The sequence below is a fragment of the Mesocricetus auratus genome, unplaced genomic scaffold (genome assembly GCF_017639785.1).
Source record: "Mesocricetus auratus isolate SY011 unplaced genomic scaffold, BCM_Maur_2.0 Super-Scaffold_100015, whole genome shotgun sequence".
NCBI classification, from domain to species: domain Eukaryota; kingdom Metazoa; phylum Chordata; class Mammalia; order Rodentia; family Cricetidae; genus Mesocricetus; species Mesocricetus auratus.
This window is the reverse complement of record NW_024429198.1, coordinates 60,734,621-60,755,335: the sequence shown is the minus strand read 5'-3', so window position 1 is coordinate 60,755,335 and position 20,715 is coordinate 60,734,621. Positions and strand designations below refer to the sequence as shown.

At 38.5% G+C, this 20,715-nt stretch overlaps 1 protein-coding gene across 5 annotated transcripts in view; it reads left to right on the top strand.

The window, feature by feature from the left end:
- The window catches only part of Rit2 (Ras like without CAAX 2), a 354,330-nt gene that overhangs the window by 113,077 nt on the left and 220,538 nt on the right, over positions 1-20,715 (top strand). For all 5 annotated transcript variants that reach the window (XM_040757999.1, XM_040757998.1, XM_005065318.4 and 2 more), the window contains one exon: positions 6,991-7,064. In XM_040757999.1, the coding sequence (XP_040613933.1) occupies positions 6,991-7,064 (74 nt within the window). The remainder of the gene's footprint in view (positions 1-6,990; positions 7,065-20,715) is intronic.

The following is a 20,715-nucleotide window of genomic DNA, read 5'->3' as shown; positions in this document are numbered from 1 at the left end:
ATAATCTGTTGACATATCTCAGTAGTACATTTTCTTAGAATATACTAAGCACCAAGTTCAACTCCCAATAAGAAGCAACAATAAAATACTTGGAAAATAAACAGAAAAACCTGTAAATTATTTCTTTGACCCCTTTTAAAGTTTTTTTTTTCTGCCCTGTTTGCAAAGCACAGTGACTGCTGAGTCCTTCCTTTCTATTGAGGGTGGAACATACTTGTTTTTATAGATTCTTCTTCTCTCTACTCTCATAGTTGATTTTGCATTCAAGCCCAAGTTCTTGGGTCTTTGGTTTCGGGCTGTACCTGTACCACTTAGTCTTCTGCACTTTTGGATTATTTGCGTATCTTGGACACCTCGATGTCTATCGTAGAATGCTTCTGTTCCAGTTTGCACAGCCTGGCAGTTTTTTAAAATGTAGATTACCAATCCAACTCTGGACTAAAATAAGATTTACATTTCAACAAGATCTTCCAAAAGAATATGCCTTTCTGGAAATGTCCTTAAACACTGTTTTAGTTTATTGTTCAAGAAACAAACACAAAAATCAATAAAATACACCATTCTTGTATCTCTAGAGATTTCCCTTTTGCACCCCTTAGAGGATCTAACGATTTAAGAATTGAAAAACTTTACAGAAAGCAAGTATGGAATTACTTGTGTCGTGTTCCTCTGTGCCAAATTTAGTGCTGGTGTCCATACATGGAGTTCAGTTGCTATAACTCTGCACATAAAATCACTTCATTTTTCTCATCAGTTTGCAAATGAATCCAGAAGGAAATGAATGACCTTCCCCTTCCCCCATGAGGACAGCTACTCCCACCCTGAATCCTCTCAGGTTCTGGGGGCCATGTGCCTTCTGCACCTTGTTTCTTCCTTAGATGCTCCACTGTTTTCAATAACTTCTGGCCATTTCCCATCCACCCATTTCCCATCCACTTCTGTCATCCTTGGTGATCACTCCCTCAGAGCTGCACCTAATCTTATGCAAAGGTAATCTTGAGAGGTGTTTATGACGTATTAATGTTTTGCCTCACTTATAATTTTATTGGAATTAAGTTGCTCATCTTAGAAGGAATTGAGCACCAGGATGGACTTTGAGGGATTATGCCACACTGGTGGAAAAATGCTTGGGGATATACAGGATCTTTGAAATCATTCCACATTCTATCCCCGCAGACCATATTCATTAGCACTGTCAGAAAAATCACTTAGTCAATACAAGTAATAAATATCAAGAAGTGATAAGTATGTGAAATTGAATTGGCAGAGAAACTGGACAACAATATGAGGAATAAGTAATAAATTTCTTCATGTGGCATGATATATCTATATGTTATAAATTCTTATATATAAATTCTCTCTTCAAATTCCATATATGTATATAAATACATAATATATGTATATAAATACATATCTATATGTAAATTAAATATTTACATTTTTAGTTGAGCAAATTAGTAGAACTGATTTTTATGAATAAGGGAGGTAACAATGCTTTGCCATGATGCAAAAAAGAATTAAATAATATAATGAATGAAAAAGAAATCTTATGATGTCTACAGTGTCACAATATAAATCATAATGGAAAATAGCACATATCCAAATGTTCACAAATTCAACAATTCCCAAACAAAGAAAATAAGTAATTCAATTCTATTTTTCCCTGGAGAAGTTTTCATCTTTTTAGTGTCTTTTCTAAATGCTTTCCTTGTTTTGAATATGAACGTTGGTTGTTCTGCATAACTTATACCATACATGGCTTTAAATTTCATTCCCAGATTCTACTTATGGCCTTCACAGGAACCTTGTAACTATGTGTGCCCAACAGATCAAAGTGAAGAGTCTGAAGGTCCTTGAGACTGACTACAAAATTGGTCTTCATTTCTATGAAGAAATTATGGAGAAATAATCTGTGTTTAAGTCCATTCTGGCTAATAGAACCTCTGAAAGATAACTTTTGCTAAGATTAATAGTTTTGACTTGGCTTTGGTGAGAGAAGACTTGGCTCAGGATGATATTCCCACGAGAAGACTTCTGCACATTTCTATTTCCTGGCAGAGTCCTTAAGTCTCAGTGAATGTGCTAGCACATTGAGCCTGATGTTAGTGTCAAATACGAATCAGGGATAGAGACAGAGTGTCAATCTACTGCAGGCTGTTGGCTCACCCTCGGGTATGTGTCAATCTACTGTCTTGGCATCAGACTTTTCATAAGTAGGACATCGTCATACTGGTAGCAGGTAGATCTGGGTGTTGCTAACTTCCCCTACAAGAACACATCTTTGTGCTAAGGAAAACATTTTAACATTTAACTTTATGTTTAGGAAAACATTTGAGGTGTGTACCTCAAACATAATCCTCACCAATCTAAATAAACCAGATTCCATCCTCACTGCTACAAACTGGGAAAACAATCCAAAGTGTTTCCTAGTTTCTCTGAGAGCCCAAGGTTCAGACCTTCATAACAACATGGCCTCTGCCTGTTCAATGTAGAGATGGGCTTCCTTTCTTATCCTGATTCATTCTATAAACTAAACTGAGCTTCCTTTCAAAACCCTTTTCACAGCCAGTAACCTTAAGTATTCTGGATATTTACAGAAAGTTTGTGTTCATGAGGAGGGCTATATCATAATTTTAAGGATTTTATCTCTCTCCTCCAGAAACCTCAGCCTTCCTCATGGTTTTCTGTGTGAAACTTCCAAGGAGTAATCAAGCTCAACAGTGAATCCTACAAGTGATCTTTGCTTTCTGGGCAAATAAATTTACTTCTAAGAGTTTGAGATAGAACACTTACCAGTGTATAGTGTGATTGTCTGCTTCTTTTTATGCATTTCCCTCAAATTGTAAACTCCATGGGAGTAGATTCAATTGATAACTTTTCAATATTATAGACTTAATTCATTGCTGATAATCAAATTAATGCAAATTCACACTTGTGCCCATGTTGTGTCCCATGTGTTTAATCAAGATAGAAGAGTTAGTGCTGCCCATTTCCAAGTACTTCTCTGTATGTGTGCATGCAAAACATGTGCCCCCTTTCCTGCTGAAAGTTCCCCATTGCCACTGAAAATCAGTCAATTTGACTTTCACATTTGGTCTCAGAATTTAGGTTCCTTCCCTTTTGTTTTGTTTTTATTTCTTTTTCTTGTTCCTCCCCTCCTCCTTTCAAGACAGTTTTCAGAACTTGCTAAAGTTCTACATGTGTGTATGTGTGTGTGTGTGTATGTGTGTGTGTGCTCACTCTCACATGTACAATGGACAAGATTTATGTAAGAAGACCTCTGAGAAAGGCCCCAAAATACCTTAGTTGAGCCTTGTGTTATTTATTCCCTTTTAAAAATATTTCTGTCAGAATGACCAAGATCAAAAGCTCTAATGACAGCTTATGCAGAGAGGATGTGGAGTAAGGGGAATACTCCTTCATGGCTGGTGGGAGCGCAAACTTGGAAATCAGTATAGTGGTTTCTCAGAAAATTGGGAATCAATCTAACTCAAGACCCAGCAATACCAGTTTTTGGCATACACCCAAAGGATGCACATTCATGCCACAAGAACATTTGTTCAACTATGTTCATAGTAGCATTATTCGTAATAGGTAGAACCAGGAAACAATCTAGATGCCCCTCAACTGAAGAATGGATAAGGAAAATGTGGCATATTTACTCAATAAAGTACTACTCAGTTGTAAAGAAATATGACTTCTTGAAATTTTCAGGTAAATGGATGGAACTAGAGAACGCCATCCTCAGTGAGGTAACCCACACCCAGAAAGGCAATGTAATCAAAGTGGGAGCATGGGGGGGGGAAAGGGAGGAAGCTGGAAAGGGAGAGGAGAGGAGGGAAGGGGAGTCAGGAAAATGTATAGATTAATAAAAACATAAAATAAAAAATATTGGGTCAACAGTTGTTATCTTAGAGACTTACACAGGCTCAAATTTATAGAAAAACCGTTTCAGAGAAATACTATCAACAATATAATTTGGTCTGAGCAGTAAATGATGAAAGAAGTATTCAGATATTATAATATGTTAAAATCATGTAGCAAAAATTCAATAATATCTTCTCAACTACATATTTTATGGCTTTAAATGGCCTCAATATTTCAACTAAAATATTTTTAAATTACTTAAATAAATATGCACTTTTCTGGGAAAGAATTAAGAGATCTATACTCCAGAATACTCCATGAATTTTGACTTGACCAAAAATACATTTGATGATTATTGAAAATATATCCTGCTAATCCTGCATGATATTCTGCTTGGTAAATATGCATTTAAATATGTACAAACAGAAATAGCAGACATGATTTAAATTTCATATAGTTTTGGTTAAAAAGTCACAGCATATTGTATCTTGAATGTGAGTTGTACTTCTTTGTTTCCAATGTACTATGGTGTGTGGTCCTCTGCTGAACCGTGTAAGAGGTCTTGGTCTTTATGTACCCTTTGCAAACAAAGTAACTGGCTGACCAGCACAGCATACATATATTGTGATAGATTAAAAGCTTTAATGTAAGCCTTTATTGTTTTAGTTTATAAAATTCTGCTGTAGAAGCAGAATAAAGAACAGATACTCTGGTTTCACATTAAATATCAGCATGTTGAGATGAATTTTAAGTTGGTAGGTACCTCCAAGAATGCAGTCCTATTGTGCTTTTCTGTTTAAAGAATGTAGTAGGGAGCTGTGATCATTTCTTCTTGAAGAAGCTTTGTGTACATTTAGCCTTTTGCTTGGGAAGATAAATGAGCTCACTTCAGGGTAGGCACTATAGGCAGATGGCTGAAATGCAGGAAAGTGTATGTATGCATTCAACAGAGTGTTTCTGACAGGCCGTTTCTGCATGGGTAGCCTCAAAGGGAGTGGATGAATGAGAGCTGAAAGAAAGCTTGTTTATGGAGAGGAAATGAAAGGGATTAGCTTCTATTCAGGCCAGGAAGGTGACCCAGATTTCCCATACTAGAATGTATACATGGATGGGCATGTATAAAAAAAAAGCCGTGGCTTTTCTGGCCTGATTTTCGTTTCCAGCTGGTTCACATCTATTCATTTTGAAGAGGTTTCTGATCTTGAAAGAGGCTTCTGTTTGATGCGTGTCCCAGGTGCTGGCTTGTCACTGCATCAGTTGGTCTCACAGAAAGCCCCAGCCTTGGTTACTCAGAACCCCAACCTCTGCAGGCTGCTTCCCCAGCCTCCACGTTTAAATAAACAAGCATGCAATCTGAGGTTCACTTGTGACCCTCACGTGGAGTAACTGCTCCTCCATTAGGAAACTGGAAAATAACCCATGTACCCGCCAAATTAAAAAGAAAGCAGTGATTCCACAGATACCGTCTTTATAAAGAGGCAATAGTGGCTAAAAAAAAGCAATGGGATAAAAAACTGAAAATTCCTGTGATTGTGCAATATTGAGTGTGCTTTGGCTTTTGTCTTTACACTTCTGTGTCTGTGGGCATCACGCACATGGGTGTGTGCACATGCACGTGCGTCCTCCCTTCTTTCCGACCAAACAAGTCTGTAATGTGTGGGAGGTTCCCAGCACTTCACACGGGAAAAATATCTTCCGTGGTTGATCACCGCTACTACAAGAATATGGGTATTTTAAAATAATTCATTTGTCCAGTTTTGCTTTAAAAGCAGCAACATGATAGTTATTGATGTCCCTGAAGCTATACTCAAAATGCTTTTTTGGCGATGGATCTGTCAGCTCCTTCTTTACAATATAAACAGTGAGCAAGGCAAAATATGAACTTTGGGAATCCATGAGCCTAAGGTCCAGGAAATACCAGATGGCATTAGCCTGCTGATACACTTAAACGGGCTGCAATATGTTGTGGCGGGTTAAGCACCATAAGAACATACATGGATGTAAATAAAGGAAGACATTCAGAGACCTGTCCAGGGCTTCAGACCCAGGCAAATATGTTAGTTACCTTTATTCAATGATCGATAGACATATATACTCAGTATTTCCTATGATGAAAATGTGGTACTTTTCTGCCTTCCTTCTCTCAGGAAATATCAAAGAGATCTCTTCGGCTGTGAATATCAGAAACATAAATGCTTCTATAATTTTGTGGACTGTGCTTTTGTTAACATATGTAAGAATGAATTGCCAAATCCACTATCATGATATTTTTCCATGTGTGCTTTGCTTTTTGTTTGGGGAGATGTATTTATTGTCATGTGTAGAACGTTTTGCTTGCATGTGTATGTGTGCACTGTGTATATGCAGTGCCTCATACCCCCTGAAACTAGACTTGCAGATAGTTGTGAGTGAGCTCTGGAAGAACAAAGTCTCTTAAGCACCGAGCTGTCTCTCTAGCCCTGACTGGCCTGTCACTCCTGACTTAGTTTAGGTAGGCCTCAGACTCACAGGTTGCCGCCTCCTGCCTCTGTCTCCCCAGTGTTGGGGAGTGTGTGTCACCACACCCAGCATTCCTTGTTTTATTCTAAAACATTTATAGGTTTCACTATCAACACTGTTATATTCCTTGCTTTCTTCATATGTTGATGGGGAAAGACCTTCTGTGTGTATGCTGTCCTATTGGTTGATAAATGTCATATTGGTTGGCCAATAGGGAAGCAAGATATGTGGGACTAGGAGTTTAGGAGGATTCTGGGAAATGTAATCAAGAGTAGAGGGTCACCAGGTGATCCAGAGAAGAGAGGACACATGAGGTTGTGTCCTCTGTAAGATAAGACCTTATAAAAATATATATTAGTAATTATGGGTTAATAATTAAGTCAGAGCTAACTATTAAGAAGCCATAGCAAACGACCAACAGCTTTATAATTAATATAGCATCCTGCGTGTTCATTTGGGACTGATGCAGCTCTGGGACCAGGCTGGTGGGAAGAATGCATGTTATAATATGTTATTTAAACAATGTATCAAGAAGTTAGATAGAGCATCCTTTTATAAAACTTCAAATTCAACCACAGCTTTTGTGTGGAAAAAACATAAATGAAACTTTTTCCTGTTTTGCAGAAGATGCTTACAAAACCCAGGTAAGGATCGACAATGAGCCTGCTTACTTGGACATCTTGGACACTGCTGGTCAGGTAGATAATGTTTTTTTAAAAATAATGCTCGTCTTATTTTTGAAAGTATAATACAGTTACATGATTTCACCCTCCTTTTCCTCCCTTCAGCACCTCCCATGCAACCGTCTCTAACGGTCTATTGAATTTATGGCTTTCGTCTCCTTAATTGTTGTTTAGATGATATGTTTAATAAACCTAGCCAATCTCAGATAATGTTGTGTTTAACTTCATGCACACGGACTGTAAAATAGATAGATTTAACACTATAAACAAGAGAACAAATTTGTAATATCAACAGAAGATTAAACATGAAAAAGAATTGATTTGAAAAGGTGAATCATGTTTAAAACTTCCCTTGGTAGTCTAAGTATAAAATTACATATTGCCAATGAAATTAGAAAATTAAGAAAATAGCTTATTATTTTTCCTCAAATGTAGAAATTCTATTTGGAAGCAGGAGAGGGAGGGGTGTAAATTATGTAATAATTCTCAAAAAATAAACAAAGCAAACAGAATAAATGTACTGTATAATAATTATAAGAAAAATATGAAGAAATACATCATAGATACCCATGTCAAAGTTCTTGCTGTGTAGGAGGGTGGATGCTTTGTCTAGCTTCATACTTTTCAGATAATTGTTAAAATAAACCCGAGTGTTAAGTGCCAGATGCAATGCATAAAAATTGAAAATAAGCAGAGTAATGCGGGAAGACGACATAAGAGGTTTTTAATGCGATGTAATGCACATAAAAAGAAAAAAAACCCTGAAAAATAAGTTAAGAAATCCATGTGCAGAATATACAACTATGAACATAAGCAAACCAGAAGTCACAATGAGTGGAAATGTATCTGCTTTTGCTGGAATAGGCAGTAAATGTAAGTGGCACGTTAAATCGAAACAAGACTCATCTATATTGTGGGAAGGAGGGGTATGGGGTGAAGCAGGACCCAGTGGTAGCCTGCTTGTCTAGAGTGTGAGTGGCCCATGCCTCTCCCTCCACACATACACAAAAGGGAATATTAGGAAACATTTCATTTCAAATAAATTTTAGCAGAAAAAGTGACATTTTATTGTAGCAAAAAAGCAAACATCTTAAAATTCTAATTTTAATACTGAGGCCAAATGGTGAGACAAATTTAAAGGGAATATTATAAAATCATAAAGGTGCTGGATTGCAACAGAAATCATTAGGGTTTAAGCTCTGTTATGGACACAGTTGTCTTGCTTCTACTATTGTTTTTGAACTTAATGATTTAAAACTTAAATGTAGATGTTATAGAGCTATGTTTGATCCCAGCACCAAAACAAAACAAGTTTAATTTTTCATCTCTTTTGTATAGCTACTTATGAATGATAAGGTGTTGATAGTGAGTAAGTCATTAGATTTGACATTCAATTTCTGTATTTTGATTTTTCTGCTAACCAAGTTGTTCGTTTCTAGGGACTTTGGACAATGAACTGCTGGGGTAATTTCTAAAGACTTTGGGGACATTAAAGTGGAACTTTTATCTCAATTATTCGAAAGGACATTCTTATGTAGGACAAAATACACTAATTTCCAGGAGAACTTAAAGTCTAATTAGAGAAAAACAGAGTAAGCTAAATTCCAGTCAAACAAATGAGACATTTTTAAATTATAATAATCTTCAACCATCGAAACAGTTACTTTGATAACCCAACTCGGAATCACTGAAAATTTCTATTAAAAACATGTTTTATAGAATGTGAACCCTTCATTTGTTGAAAATGTTGTTTCTCTTCTCCACTGCTCATAGGCTTGGCTATGTCATCACAAATGATATTGTTGTATTGGAGGGTCAGTTTATCTGTGGAGTTTCTAGGGTTGTTCTACTTTTCCCCCCAAGTGAAGAGCGTGTTTCTCTGGCCTACAGAGAAGAAGGAAGTAGGGAGTAGACACAAACATGTGATCAGTGCCAATCAGATCCGGCCTCCCTCACCCAGCTCTGTTCCCGTCGCTGCACAGACTCGTGAACTAGAAAATCATAACGTTATTGCTACATGCTTTGTTACATGCTGCTATTACGCAGCTGGCAAGTACGACATATCAATTAGGTATGTTTTGTTCAGATGGAGACAGAGAATAGTACCATTCTGTGGACAAAGTGACGAGCAATGGATCGTAAATCTGAGACTTTGTGATGATCCTGAGAAACGTGGGGGTGTATCATTTAATAGATAAGTGTGTTAAACCTACACGCGATTGCACGCTTGCCAACCCAGGTATTAACTGCAGCCAAACATAGCAGATGGTGATATGCTAGCCTTTCCACTACCGTTAAGCGTGCTCACACAGGAGGTGGTCCATGTAGCTGAACGTGAGAACACAGCTTAAGTATTTTAATAACGCCGCATTGTTTGGTTTTGATAACGTTAATTCCCATATTGGTGGAAACCTATCAATTGTACAGTAACCCCAGAAGGGAGATAGGAAAGCTGTTGTTACTCCCATTGCCTTGGCGTTCAAGTACCACGGCATGCAAACAAGTGAAGCCGCAACCCTGAAGGCCACATCCAGCCTGTCTTGTGTTCACGTATGCAGAGGAGAAAAGGGAATGGCCCCTGTCCCACCTGTTGCGAGTCTTATGGAGGACACTATAACAAAACACACGGACTAACGAGAAAGGTCTAGTATATTTAATTACCCCAGGTCTTCCGTGCATAAAAGCTTCACAGAATAAAGATATATCTTGAATTCTTTTTTTGGTGACATTTTTAAAATAAATTTACTTTTTTATTTCATTTTGCTTTCTAACCAAAGTTCTCCTTCCCACCCTTCTTCCCACCCCTGCCCCCAGCACATTCCCCATCCACTCCTCCCAACAGGTCAGGGTTCCTGTGGAGAGTCGACAAAAGTCTGGCGTATTAGGTTGGAGCAGGACCCCTGCTTTCAGGCTGCTGCATGACATTCCCTCATATCTAAGCGTAAGAATTCAAGGTTTCTGCGTGGGGCCAGACGCAGAAACCTTGAGGTTTTAATCTTAGATTCGTTGGCAAATGGACAGCTACGCCAAAAACCCTGCTGGGCATGAGGAGGGTGGAGTCAAACGGAGTGGAGAAGCTGGGCTTGCTTGTTTATCGCTTCTGGCCTCTCCTTGCCCCATTTCTTTCCCCTGTGGTTAAGCAGGATACGGGCAATGTGCAGGTCTTCGAATGTCAGTGGGCTTGGGTCAGCAGATAGCTCATTAGATAAAGGTGCGGAAGAACCCACCCGGTGGAAGCAAAGCCGATTCCTGCAAGTTATCATCTGACCCCACGGTGTGTGCCACAGCAACGCAACCGCCCCGAGTAGGTAGATGAATAAGTCAGTGTAATAAAACACGCTTAATTAAAGGGTAGGCCAGAGAAGATCAAACAAGCTGTTCTATTTCTGTAGTGTTGGCAGTTTCTAAGATGTCATGCTTGGGCCCAGCATGCTCTGTCCACCATCTTGTGCTGCACAAGTAGCCCTGGGAACCCCATAGATGTTTTATGGAGCAAAGTGGGGGGGCATCACTACATCTTAGAAGAATTTTTAGTCTGTTCTTCCAGGGTTTGAATTAGTATTTCTAGGCTCATTTCTCCCATAAATGCTCATGAAATGTATATTTAACTTCTCCCCCCTTTTAGGAGTTATATTTCCAAAAGCAGCAAGCCAATGGACAACTGTGATGACTAGGAGTTTCCTAGCAGCAAATCAAAACATTCTTCTCTGCAGTACTATACTGACTCTGGGTGCCCCTCTTGCAAGTTTGCAAATATGGTGTTTGAGGCTCAAGGAGGACAAGCGCTGTCAAGGTCATGTACTGATTTGAAGGCCACTTCAGACTCAGAGACAACTACACAAATTCTTTTGTTTTACTTCTTTTACAGAATACAATGGTGTGCATCAAGGACTCCATAAACAAACAAACAATAAATATGGGAGGTGCTAAAAGGCGTGTCTGCTCCCAAACATCCCAAAGTTCGGAGCAGTGGGGATGACACATCAAAAAACACAGTCAGTTGTGAGAAAGACTATGGTGGGTTTGTACAAGTCTTGCTAACAGGCTTTCTGAGATGCCTACAAATGTCTCAGCCAAAACCAGGAGAGGTACACATGGTTTCAAAGGAAAGTCAAAATATGCATATCAAGTTAAATTTAGCTATAAATTTATTGAATTATGCTCATCCTTATAAGAAATAATAAAAATAGCCCTCTAATACCTTTGATACCTTTACATATATTAATATAATTTTATATCCAGTAACTGAAACTGTTAATATTCTATTATATTCAGTAAATGAAACAAGACTTGGAAATGACCACACACTTGGCTACTGCAGGGCCTCTATCACTGTAGAACAAGACGATATGTAGATTTATCTGGTTTGCCCCTGCCAGCTCTGCAGTCAGAGAGAGTCTCTAGCCAATGCGAACCTAATTTATCCCTCTGTGAAATGAGAGAACTAGAATGCATCTCTGAGGTGCCGTCCAGATTCAGCACTCTGTAATTTCCTGGATTAATGCTGGCTTGATTGGTGCATAATTCTTCTATTAAAGTTTTAATTGCCTGTTAGGTTCCAACTTTAAGCTTTGTGTGTTTGTGACTAATCCTCACAGGGAGGCTTTAGGGCATGGCCTTTGCCCTGGGAATCATCTCCCTCTACAAACTGTTGTGGATTCTTTCAAGATTGGTAAATCGATTTTGAGCTAGAAGTGCCCCAAAGTGAACATAAAGTTCTGAGATGACCGTGATATCCCCTAGATCATCAAGGCAGCTCATCACTGTGTCTTGAGGTCAGGGCAGGTATACCTAACCCTTCAGTCAGCTCTTAGCGTGTAGTGATAGCTCTGATCATCCTGCTGAGTAGTTTCCTCAGTCAATCGGTATAATTTCACACAAAAAACATGAAGAACAAGAAGGTAGACTTTTGAGAAGTTAAGTACTCTGCCTAACAAGCAAGGACAGTGATAAATTTTCATTGTGAAGGATGTGCTGGGTCCTTGATTATTTTCCACTTGATTATAATTTTTAGACCCCCCCAAACATTTCAGCAGTGGGTTTCTAAAGTAAAATAGTTTGACAATTTAAGTTTAGAAGAAGAGATGGTAATTTTAAAATATAAGACTAAATACCATTGCCTTCCCCCAAATTAGAAGTTTGAATGTGGCTCAGTGGTAGAGTCCTTGCCTATCATCTCTGACATTCCGAGTTAACTCCAACCACAGTAGGGAAAAAAAAGCAAGAATATAAAATTGTTTAAGAGTGTAGCAATGTATTTTAAATGCTTGCGATTCTACAGTTGGCCAGGTGCAATAATGAAATTTCTAAACAACACCACAAGGACATCACGAGGGAACCCACAGAAACAACTAACCTGGGCCCATAGGAACTCACAGAGTCTGGACCGACAGCTAGGGAGGCTGCATGGGACCAACCTAGGCCCTCTGCATGTGTGCGACATCTGTGTAGCTTGGTCTACTTGTGGGACCCCTAGCAGTGGGAGCAAGAGCTGTCCCCTATGTTTTGGCTGGCTTTTAGGAACCTATTTCCCATGCTGGGTTGCCCTGTCCAGCCTCAATACAAAGGGAGGAGCTTCATCCTACCCCTGCTTGATATACCATGTTTTGTTGTTACTTGTGGGAGGCCTGCCCCTTTCTGAACAGAAACAGAGGAGGAGGGGATTTAGGGGTGATGGAGACAGAGCGAAGGTGGCAGGGGAGGGGATAGAAGAAGACAGAGGGGGAAACTGTGGTAGAGATGTAAAATAAATGAATACTTTTTTTAAAAGCCAAAAAATCCTTTCAAAAATGTAGTCAAGATTTACATGATCTGCTATAAGAGATAAAAGTTGTATAATTAAAAAAATTGCAGGTTAATAAATTTTTTTCTAATTTTTTAAAATTAGAAATACAAATGCTTCACATGTAAGTCCCAGCTCCCTCTCCCACCCCTCCTCCCTTGTCCCTCCACCAACTTCCCTAGCCCTCCCCCCAACTCCCACATCATTTCCCAGGGAAAGTGAGGTCCTCCTTGAGGGGATCTCCAGAGTCTGTCATTTCATCCAGGGCAGGACCTAGGCCCTTCCCCATGTGTCCAGGCTAAGAGAGCATCCCTCTATTTGGAATGGGCTCCCAAAGATCATTCATAAACCATGATAAACACTGATCTACTACCCAAGGTCCCAGTGATTTCAGAGCCTCCTCACTGACACTACATTCATGGAGTCTGGATCAGTTCCCTGTTGGCCTCTCAACCATCAGCCTGGGGTTCAAGAGCTCCCCATTGTCTGGTCAGCTGTCTTTGTGGGTTTCACCAGCACGGTCTTGACCCTTTTGCTCATCACTCCTCCCTCTCTGTCACTAGGTTCCAGGAGTTCAGTTCAGTGTTTAGCTGTGAGTATCTGTCTCTGCTTTCATCAGTCACTAGATGAGAGTTCTAGGATGGCATATAAAGTAGGTATCAACCTTATCATCAAGGAGGAGCTATTAATGTAGTGTTCCCACTATTGCTTAGTTTGCCAGTTGGTGTTATCCTTGTAGATATCTGGAGATCTCACTAGTATCAGCTCTCTACTCAAGCCTATAATGACTCCATCTAATGGTATCTCTCATCCTGCTCTCCTCTATTCTTACCTCGACTCAATCTTCCTGTTCCCCCATGCCTTCTTCTCCCCTCCTCTTATCCCCTCACTTTTTTCTGGGTACCTCTACCCTCCCCCAATGTTTCCAATCTGCTCAGGAGATCTTGCCTCATTCCACTTTTCTGGGGTATCATGCATCTCTCTTGGGAACCTCCCTATTTCCCATACACACTGGCATTGGGATTGTAGGCTGACACTCCCCTGATCCATATCTAAAATACATACATGAGTGAGAGTGTTTCTCTTTTTGTGACTGGGTTACCTCACTCAGGATGGTTTCTTCTACTGCCATCCATTTACCTGCAAATTTCAAGTTTCCATTGTTTTTTTTCGGCTGAGTAAATGTACCACATTTTCTCTATCCACTCTTCAGTTGTGGGTCATCTAGGTTGCTTCCAGGATCTAGCTATTACATATAATGCTGCTATAAACATAGTGGATCAGACATACTTGTTGTGTGAATGGGCATCTTTTGGGTATATGCCTAAGAGTTGATTGCTGGGTATTGTGGGAGGATGAGTCCCATTTTCCTGAGCAATCTCCATAGTGATTTCCAAAGTGGCTGTAAAGTTTGCACTCCCACCAGTAATGGATGAGTGTTCCCCTTTCGCCACATCCTCTCTAGCATAAACTGTCATTGGTGTTTTTGATTTTAGCCATTCTGACAGGAGTGAGATGATATCTCAGCTTTGTTTTGATTTACATTTCCCCCAATGGCTAAGGATGCTGAGTACTTTCTCAAGTGTCTCTCAGCCATTTTAGACTCCTCTAATGAGAATTCTGTATTTAGTTCGGTCCCCTCCACTTTTTAATTGGATCTTTTGGTGTTTTGGAGACTTGCTTCTTGAGTTCTTTGTAAATTTTGGAGATCAGTCCTCTGTCAGATGTGGGGTTAGTGAATATCTTTTCCCAATCTGTGGGCTGCCTTTTTGTCCTGCTGACTGTATCCTTTGCCTTACAGAAGCTTCTTAGTTTCAGGAGGTCCCACTTATTAATTGTCTATCTCAGTGTTTGTGCTACTAGTGCAGTCTCCTGTAACAATTCGTTCACAGATGCCTCCTACTTTCTCTTCTAAGAGGTTGAGTGTGGCTGCATTTATGTTGAGGTCTTTGATCCATTTAGACTTAAGTTTTGTGCATGGCGGTAGACATGGATCTATCTGCAGTCTTCTACATGCCAATAGTCAGTTGTGCCAGCACCATTTGTTGAAGATGCTTTCTTTTTTCTATTGTATGATTTTAGCTTCTTAGTTGAAAATCAGGTGTTCATAGATTTGTGGATTAATCTCAGGGTTTTCAATTTGATTCCATTAGTCTACCTGCCTATTTTTGTGCCAATACCAAACTGTTTTCAGGACTATAGCTCTACAACAGAGCTTGAATTCAGGGATGGTGATGCCTCCGGACGTTGCTTTGTTGAGCAGGGTTGTCTTGGCTACCCTGGGTTTTTTGTTTTTCAATATAATGTTGAGAATTGTTCTTTCAAGGTCTGTGAATAATTGTGCTGGGATTTTGTTGGGGATTGCATTGAGTCTGTAGATTGATTTTGGCAGCATTGCCATTTTTACTACATTGATCCTGCTCATCCAAGAGCATGGGAGATCTTTCCATTTCCTGGTGTCTTCTTTAATTTATTTCTTTAAAGACTCAAAGTTCTTTTTATACAGGTCTTAACTTGTTTGGTTAGCATTACCCCTAGGTATTTTCTGTTGTTTGTGGCAATTATAAAGGGTGATTCTTCTCTGATTTCTTTCTCAGTCCTTTTACCATCTGTATACAGTAGGACTATTGATTTTCTTGAGTTGATCTTGTATCCTACCACTTTGCTGAAGGTATTTATCAGCTGTAAGAGATCCCTGGTAGAGTTTTTTCAGTCACTTATGTAAACTATCATATCATCTGAAAATAGTGAAAGTTTGACTTCTTCCTTTCCAATTTGTATCCCCTTGATCTCCTTTTGGTGTCTTATTGATGTAGCTAGAACTTGAGGACAATATTGGAGAGGTATGGGGAGAGGGGACAGCCGTGCCTTGTTCCTGATTTTAGAGGAATTGCCGTGAGTTTCTCCCCATTCAGTTTGATGTTGGCTATTGGTTTGCTATATATTGCTTTTATGATGTTTATGTATGTTCCTGTTATCCCAGATTTCTCCAAGACCTTTATCATGAAGGGGTGTTGGATTTCGTCAAAGGCTTTTTCATTATCTATTGAGATGATCATGTGATTTTTGTTTCTCAGTTTGTTTATATGGTGGATTACATTGATAGACTTTTGTATGTTGAACCATCCCTGCATCCCTGGAATGAAGCCTACTTCGTCATGGTGGATGAGTTTTCTGATGTGTTCTTGGATCTGATTTGCCAGTATTTTATTGAGTATTTTTGCATCAATGTTCATGAGGGAATATTGGTCTGAAGTTCTCTTTCTTAGTTGTGTCTTTGTGTACGAGGCTTGGGTATCAATGTTATTGAAGCCTCGTACAAAGAGTTTGGCAAAGACCCTTCTGCTTCCATTGCATGGAATACTTTGAGGAGAATTGGTATAACCTGTTCTTTGAATTTCTGGTAAAATTCTGCACTGAAGCCATCTGGCCCTGGGCTTTTTTTGGTTGGGAGACTTTTGATGACTGCTTCTATTTCCATAGGGGTTATAGGTCTATTTAAATTGCTTATCTGTTCTTGATTTAATTTTGGTAAGTGATATTTATCCAGAAAATATCAATTTCCTTTAAATTTTCAAATTTTGTGGAGTATAGCTTTTCAAAATATGACCTGATGATTCTCTGGATTTCCTCACTGTCTGTTGTTACATCTCTCTTTTCATTTCTGATTTTGTTAATTTGCATGTTCATACTCTTCCCTTTGGTAAGTTTGGATAAACATTTGCCTATCTTGTCTATTTTCTCAAAGAACCAACTCTTTGTTACATTGATTCTTTGTATCATTTTCCCAGTTTCTACTGTATTGATTTCAGCCCTCAATTGAATTATTTCTTGGTGTCTGCTCCTCTGGGGTGAGTTTGCTTCCTTTTGTTCTAGAGCTTTCAGTTGTGCTATTAATTCTCTAGTGTGACTATTCTCCAGTTTCTTCATGTGGGCACTTAGTGCTATGAACGTTCCTCTTAGCACTGCTTTCAAAGTGTCCCATAAGGTTGGGTATGTTGTGTCTTCATTCTCATTGAATTCTAGGAAGTCTTTAATTTCTTTTGTTATTTCTTCTTTGACCCAGGAGTGGTGCAATTATGCATTATTCAATTTCCACAAGTTTGCAGGATTTCTGCCATTTGTGTTATTGTTGAATTCTAACTTTAAGGCATGATGGTCTAATAAGATACATGGAGTTATTCCATTCTTTTGTACCTGTTGAGGTTTGTTATGTTGCCAAGAATGTGGTCAAGTTTTGAGAAGGTTCCAAGTGGCACTGAGAAGAAGGTATATTCTTTTGTTTTTGGATGGAATGTTCTATAGATGTCTGTTAAACCCAATTGGATCATTACTTCTGTTAGGTCCTTTGTATCCCTGTTAAGTTTCTGTCTTGTGGTCCTGTCTAGTGGTGAGAGTGGGGTATTGAAGTCTCCCACTACAAGTGCGTGAGGTTTTATATGTGATTTGAGTTTTAGTAACTTTTTTTTTTACAAACGTGGATGGCTTTGTATTTTGGGCATAGATGTTCAGAACTGAGACTTCATCTTGGTTGATTTCTCCTGTGATGAATTAGAACCGACCATTTTCATCTATTTTGATTGATTTTAGTTTAAAGTCTAACTTGTTACATATTAGGATTGCTACCCCTTTCTTGTTTCTTCGGTCCATTTGTCTGGAAAATCTTTTCCCAACCCTTATCTCTGAAATAACGTCTGTCTTTGAAGCAGAGGTGTGTTTTTTGTGTGCAGCAGAAAGAAGGATTCTGTCTTTGAATCCATTCTGTTAACCTGTGTCATTTTATGGGTGAGTAAGTCCATTAATATTGGTGGAAATTTATGACCATTGATAGCTCATTCTTGTTTGTTTTGGAATGGTTGTTGTTGGTGAAATTGTGTGTGGATTTTCACCATTTTTTCTTTTGCCTGTTGGTAAAGTGGTTTTTCTGATTGTAGTTAACCTCCTTGGGTTGCAGTTTTCCTTACAGAATTTTCTGTAGGGCTGGGTTAGTGGATATGTATTGTTTAAATGTTTTTTTTCATGAAATATATTGTTTTCTCCATTTATATTGATTGAAAACGTTGCTTGGTATAGCAGTCTTGGGTGGCATCTGTGGTCTCTTAGTGTTGGTAGAATATCTATCCAGAACCTTCTGGATTTCATAGTTTCCATGGAGAAGTCAGGTATAATTCTGATAGGTTTGCCTTTATATGTTACTTGACCTTTTCCCCTAGCTGCTTTTAATATTCTTTCTTTGTTCTGTATGTTTGGGGTCTTGATTATTACGTGTCAAGGGGATTTTTTTGGGGGTCCACTCTATTTGGTGTTCTGTAAGCTTCTTGCACCTTCATTGGCATTTCTTTCTTTAGGTTGGGAAAGTTTTCTTCTATTATTTTCTTGAATACGTTTTCTGGCCCTTTGAGGTGGGTCTCTTCACCTTCTTCTATACCTATTATTCTCAGGTTTTGTCTTTTCTTGATGTCCCATATTTCCTGGATATTTTGTGTTAGGGATTTGTTGAACTTAAAATTTTCTTTGGTCAATGAACCTAATTCTCCTAGTGTATCTTCAACAACTGAGATTCTCTCTTCCATCTCTTGTATTCTGTTTGTTATGCTTTCATATGTAGTACCTGACTGTCTTCCCAGCTTTTCTTTTTCCAGCATTCCTTCAGACTGTGTTTTTTATTGTTTCTATTCCAGATTTCAGCCCTTGCACTGTTTGAATTGTTTCTTGTAATTTTTGTTTTGTCTTTTGCTCCATTTCTTGGATTGGTTTTTCTTCCATCTCTTAAAGGGATTTTCTCATATCCTCTTTGAGGGCCTCTATCATTTCCATGAAGTTGTTTTTAATGTCATTCTCTTCTGAGTCATTTGTATTGGGGTGTTCCAGTCTTGTTGGTGTAGGGTCTCTGGACTCTGGCAGTGTCATATTGGTTTTTCTATTGCTCCTTGTGTTTTTATATTGTCACCTTCCCATCTGTTCTTGCAGTGGGTTCCTGAAGGTGCCTCTTCCTCTTCTGGTGCATGTGGGACCAGGGCTCCCTTCTGTTGGGTGTAGGCAAGTCCAATGCTCTGGTAGCTCTCCACTTCCTGGTCTCATGGGTGGAGAAGCACTAGGATGCTGGGGTGCTTTGGATCCCATTGGGATGGATGGAAGCTCCAGCAGTAGACCTCAAGCACAGGCAGCTGGTCTAGTCCTAGTTCCGTGGGTGGAGCAGAAAACTATGGTACCTTGGCTCCCGCTGCTGCTGGGATGGAAGTCTCAGTGGCAGAGCCCAGGCACAGGATAGTGGTCCAGAAATGAGACCTGATTTACCTCAGGGTAATAATTTTTAACATGTTTTTAAAAAGTAAACTATTTTTTTAAAACCAAGGGTAAAATCACCTACGCTATTAACTATAGAAGATCTGAAAAATGACTATGCATTTTTGTGAGCAGTATGCTTTCTTAATGTGATTATTAGGGCTCTAATATACTTGTAACATTAGAATTTTGCATATTGAGATTAAAAATAAGCAAAAAAACACTGAAATTATTGGCCTTGAAGAACTTACTCTTTTACTTTTGTATGTTAAGAAAGAATTGGATTAAAAATTGAGGAAAGAAATATTTCATTGCATATTTTAACCCTACCTTTCTCTTATACTTAATTTTGTTATGAAATACTGATTTAAATATGAGTTATTTGGTGGTGTAATATGCAGAACATTAATATTTATGTATTTTTCATGTACATCCTAGCTAATATTTGGCAATTTCCAACATTAAACCTGCCAAATTAAAAAAAATATTATTTATAGTTTGCATAAAACTTTGGGGTAAAATGATAACAAACATTTTATGTGTGTGAGATATTAAGCTCAAGGTCTTATGTATACTAAGCAAGCAGTTCATCATCTAAGCAACGTATTCAGCCCCTGTAAAAACTCTTTAAAGCATACCTTTAATAGAAATGCCTGATAATTAGGATTTCTTTCATAATTCATGTCTTAGACTCCAGGTAGCAGCTAACATGGAGCAATCATTTCAGTATTCTACTGTGATGGGTAATGTTAAACTGTGTTTGGTAGTTAGTGTTGGGGCACTGTGCATAGAATTATCATGGAGGAAGGTTCTTACACAAGCACTTTATGCAATATAGAAATATTTCTTTGTTAATGTTCATGTAAATGGATTTAACTGTGAGTCCTAGAGTGTTAAAGATGCCTTAGAGACTGCGTATTTTAGTCTTCTCAGTTTACAAACACAGCACATTATAACTCAGAAGTGACTTAAGTAGCTATAATTGACAGGGATGGAAATGTATCTATTTACCTCCTCTGAAAGTAGTCTCCCCCACATGAATAGTATTGGGATGTCTGTAAATGGCAAGTCCTAAGATGCGTGTTTTCTCAGTAACAGTATATTATCATGAAAATATTTAGTTAGAAAACAATACAGAATGTTGTGAGAACAATGGACCAAACATCTAGAATAGTAAATCTCAAAAAGTAATATTTATTGTAACTTTTTAAAAACCACCATTTCACTCTTCTTTGTTATTTTTCTTTATAGTATTTTGCAGAAAGGCTTTTAAGCACTTGGACAAGTTTTTGTTGTTGTTTTTAGTTCTAACATGGAAAGCATGGTCTACATATTGATGAGTTGGGAATGTGATTATACTATCTAAATGAACTATATTCTAGTTGACATCTATATAATTGTTTGACTTATCAAAACCTACTGGTTTATTCCATAACACATGTAACCTCCGCAATGTTTTTTGCAGAAGCAACATAATTAGGGGTAAGTGAGAAATTCAGTTTCTCATAAGGGTCACATGGCATATTTTCTTCTCATATCTGATGGAAGTGGATCCTATAAAATTACATAAAGTATTTATTGTTTCTATTACTTTTCCCT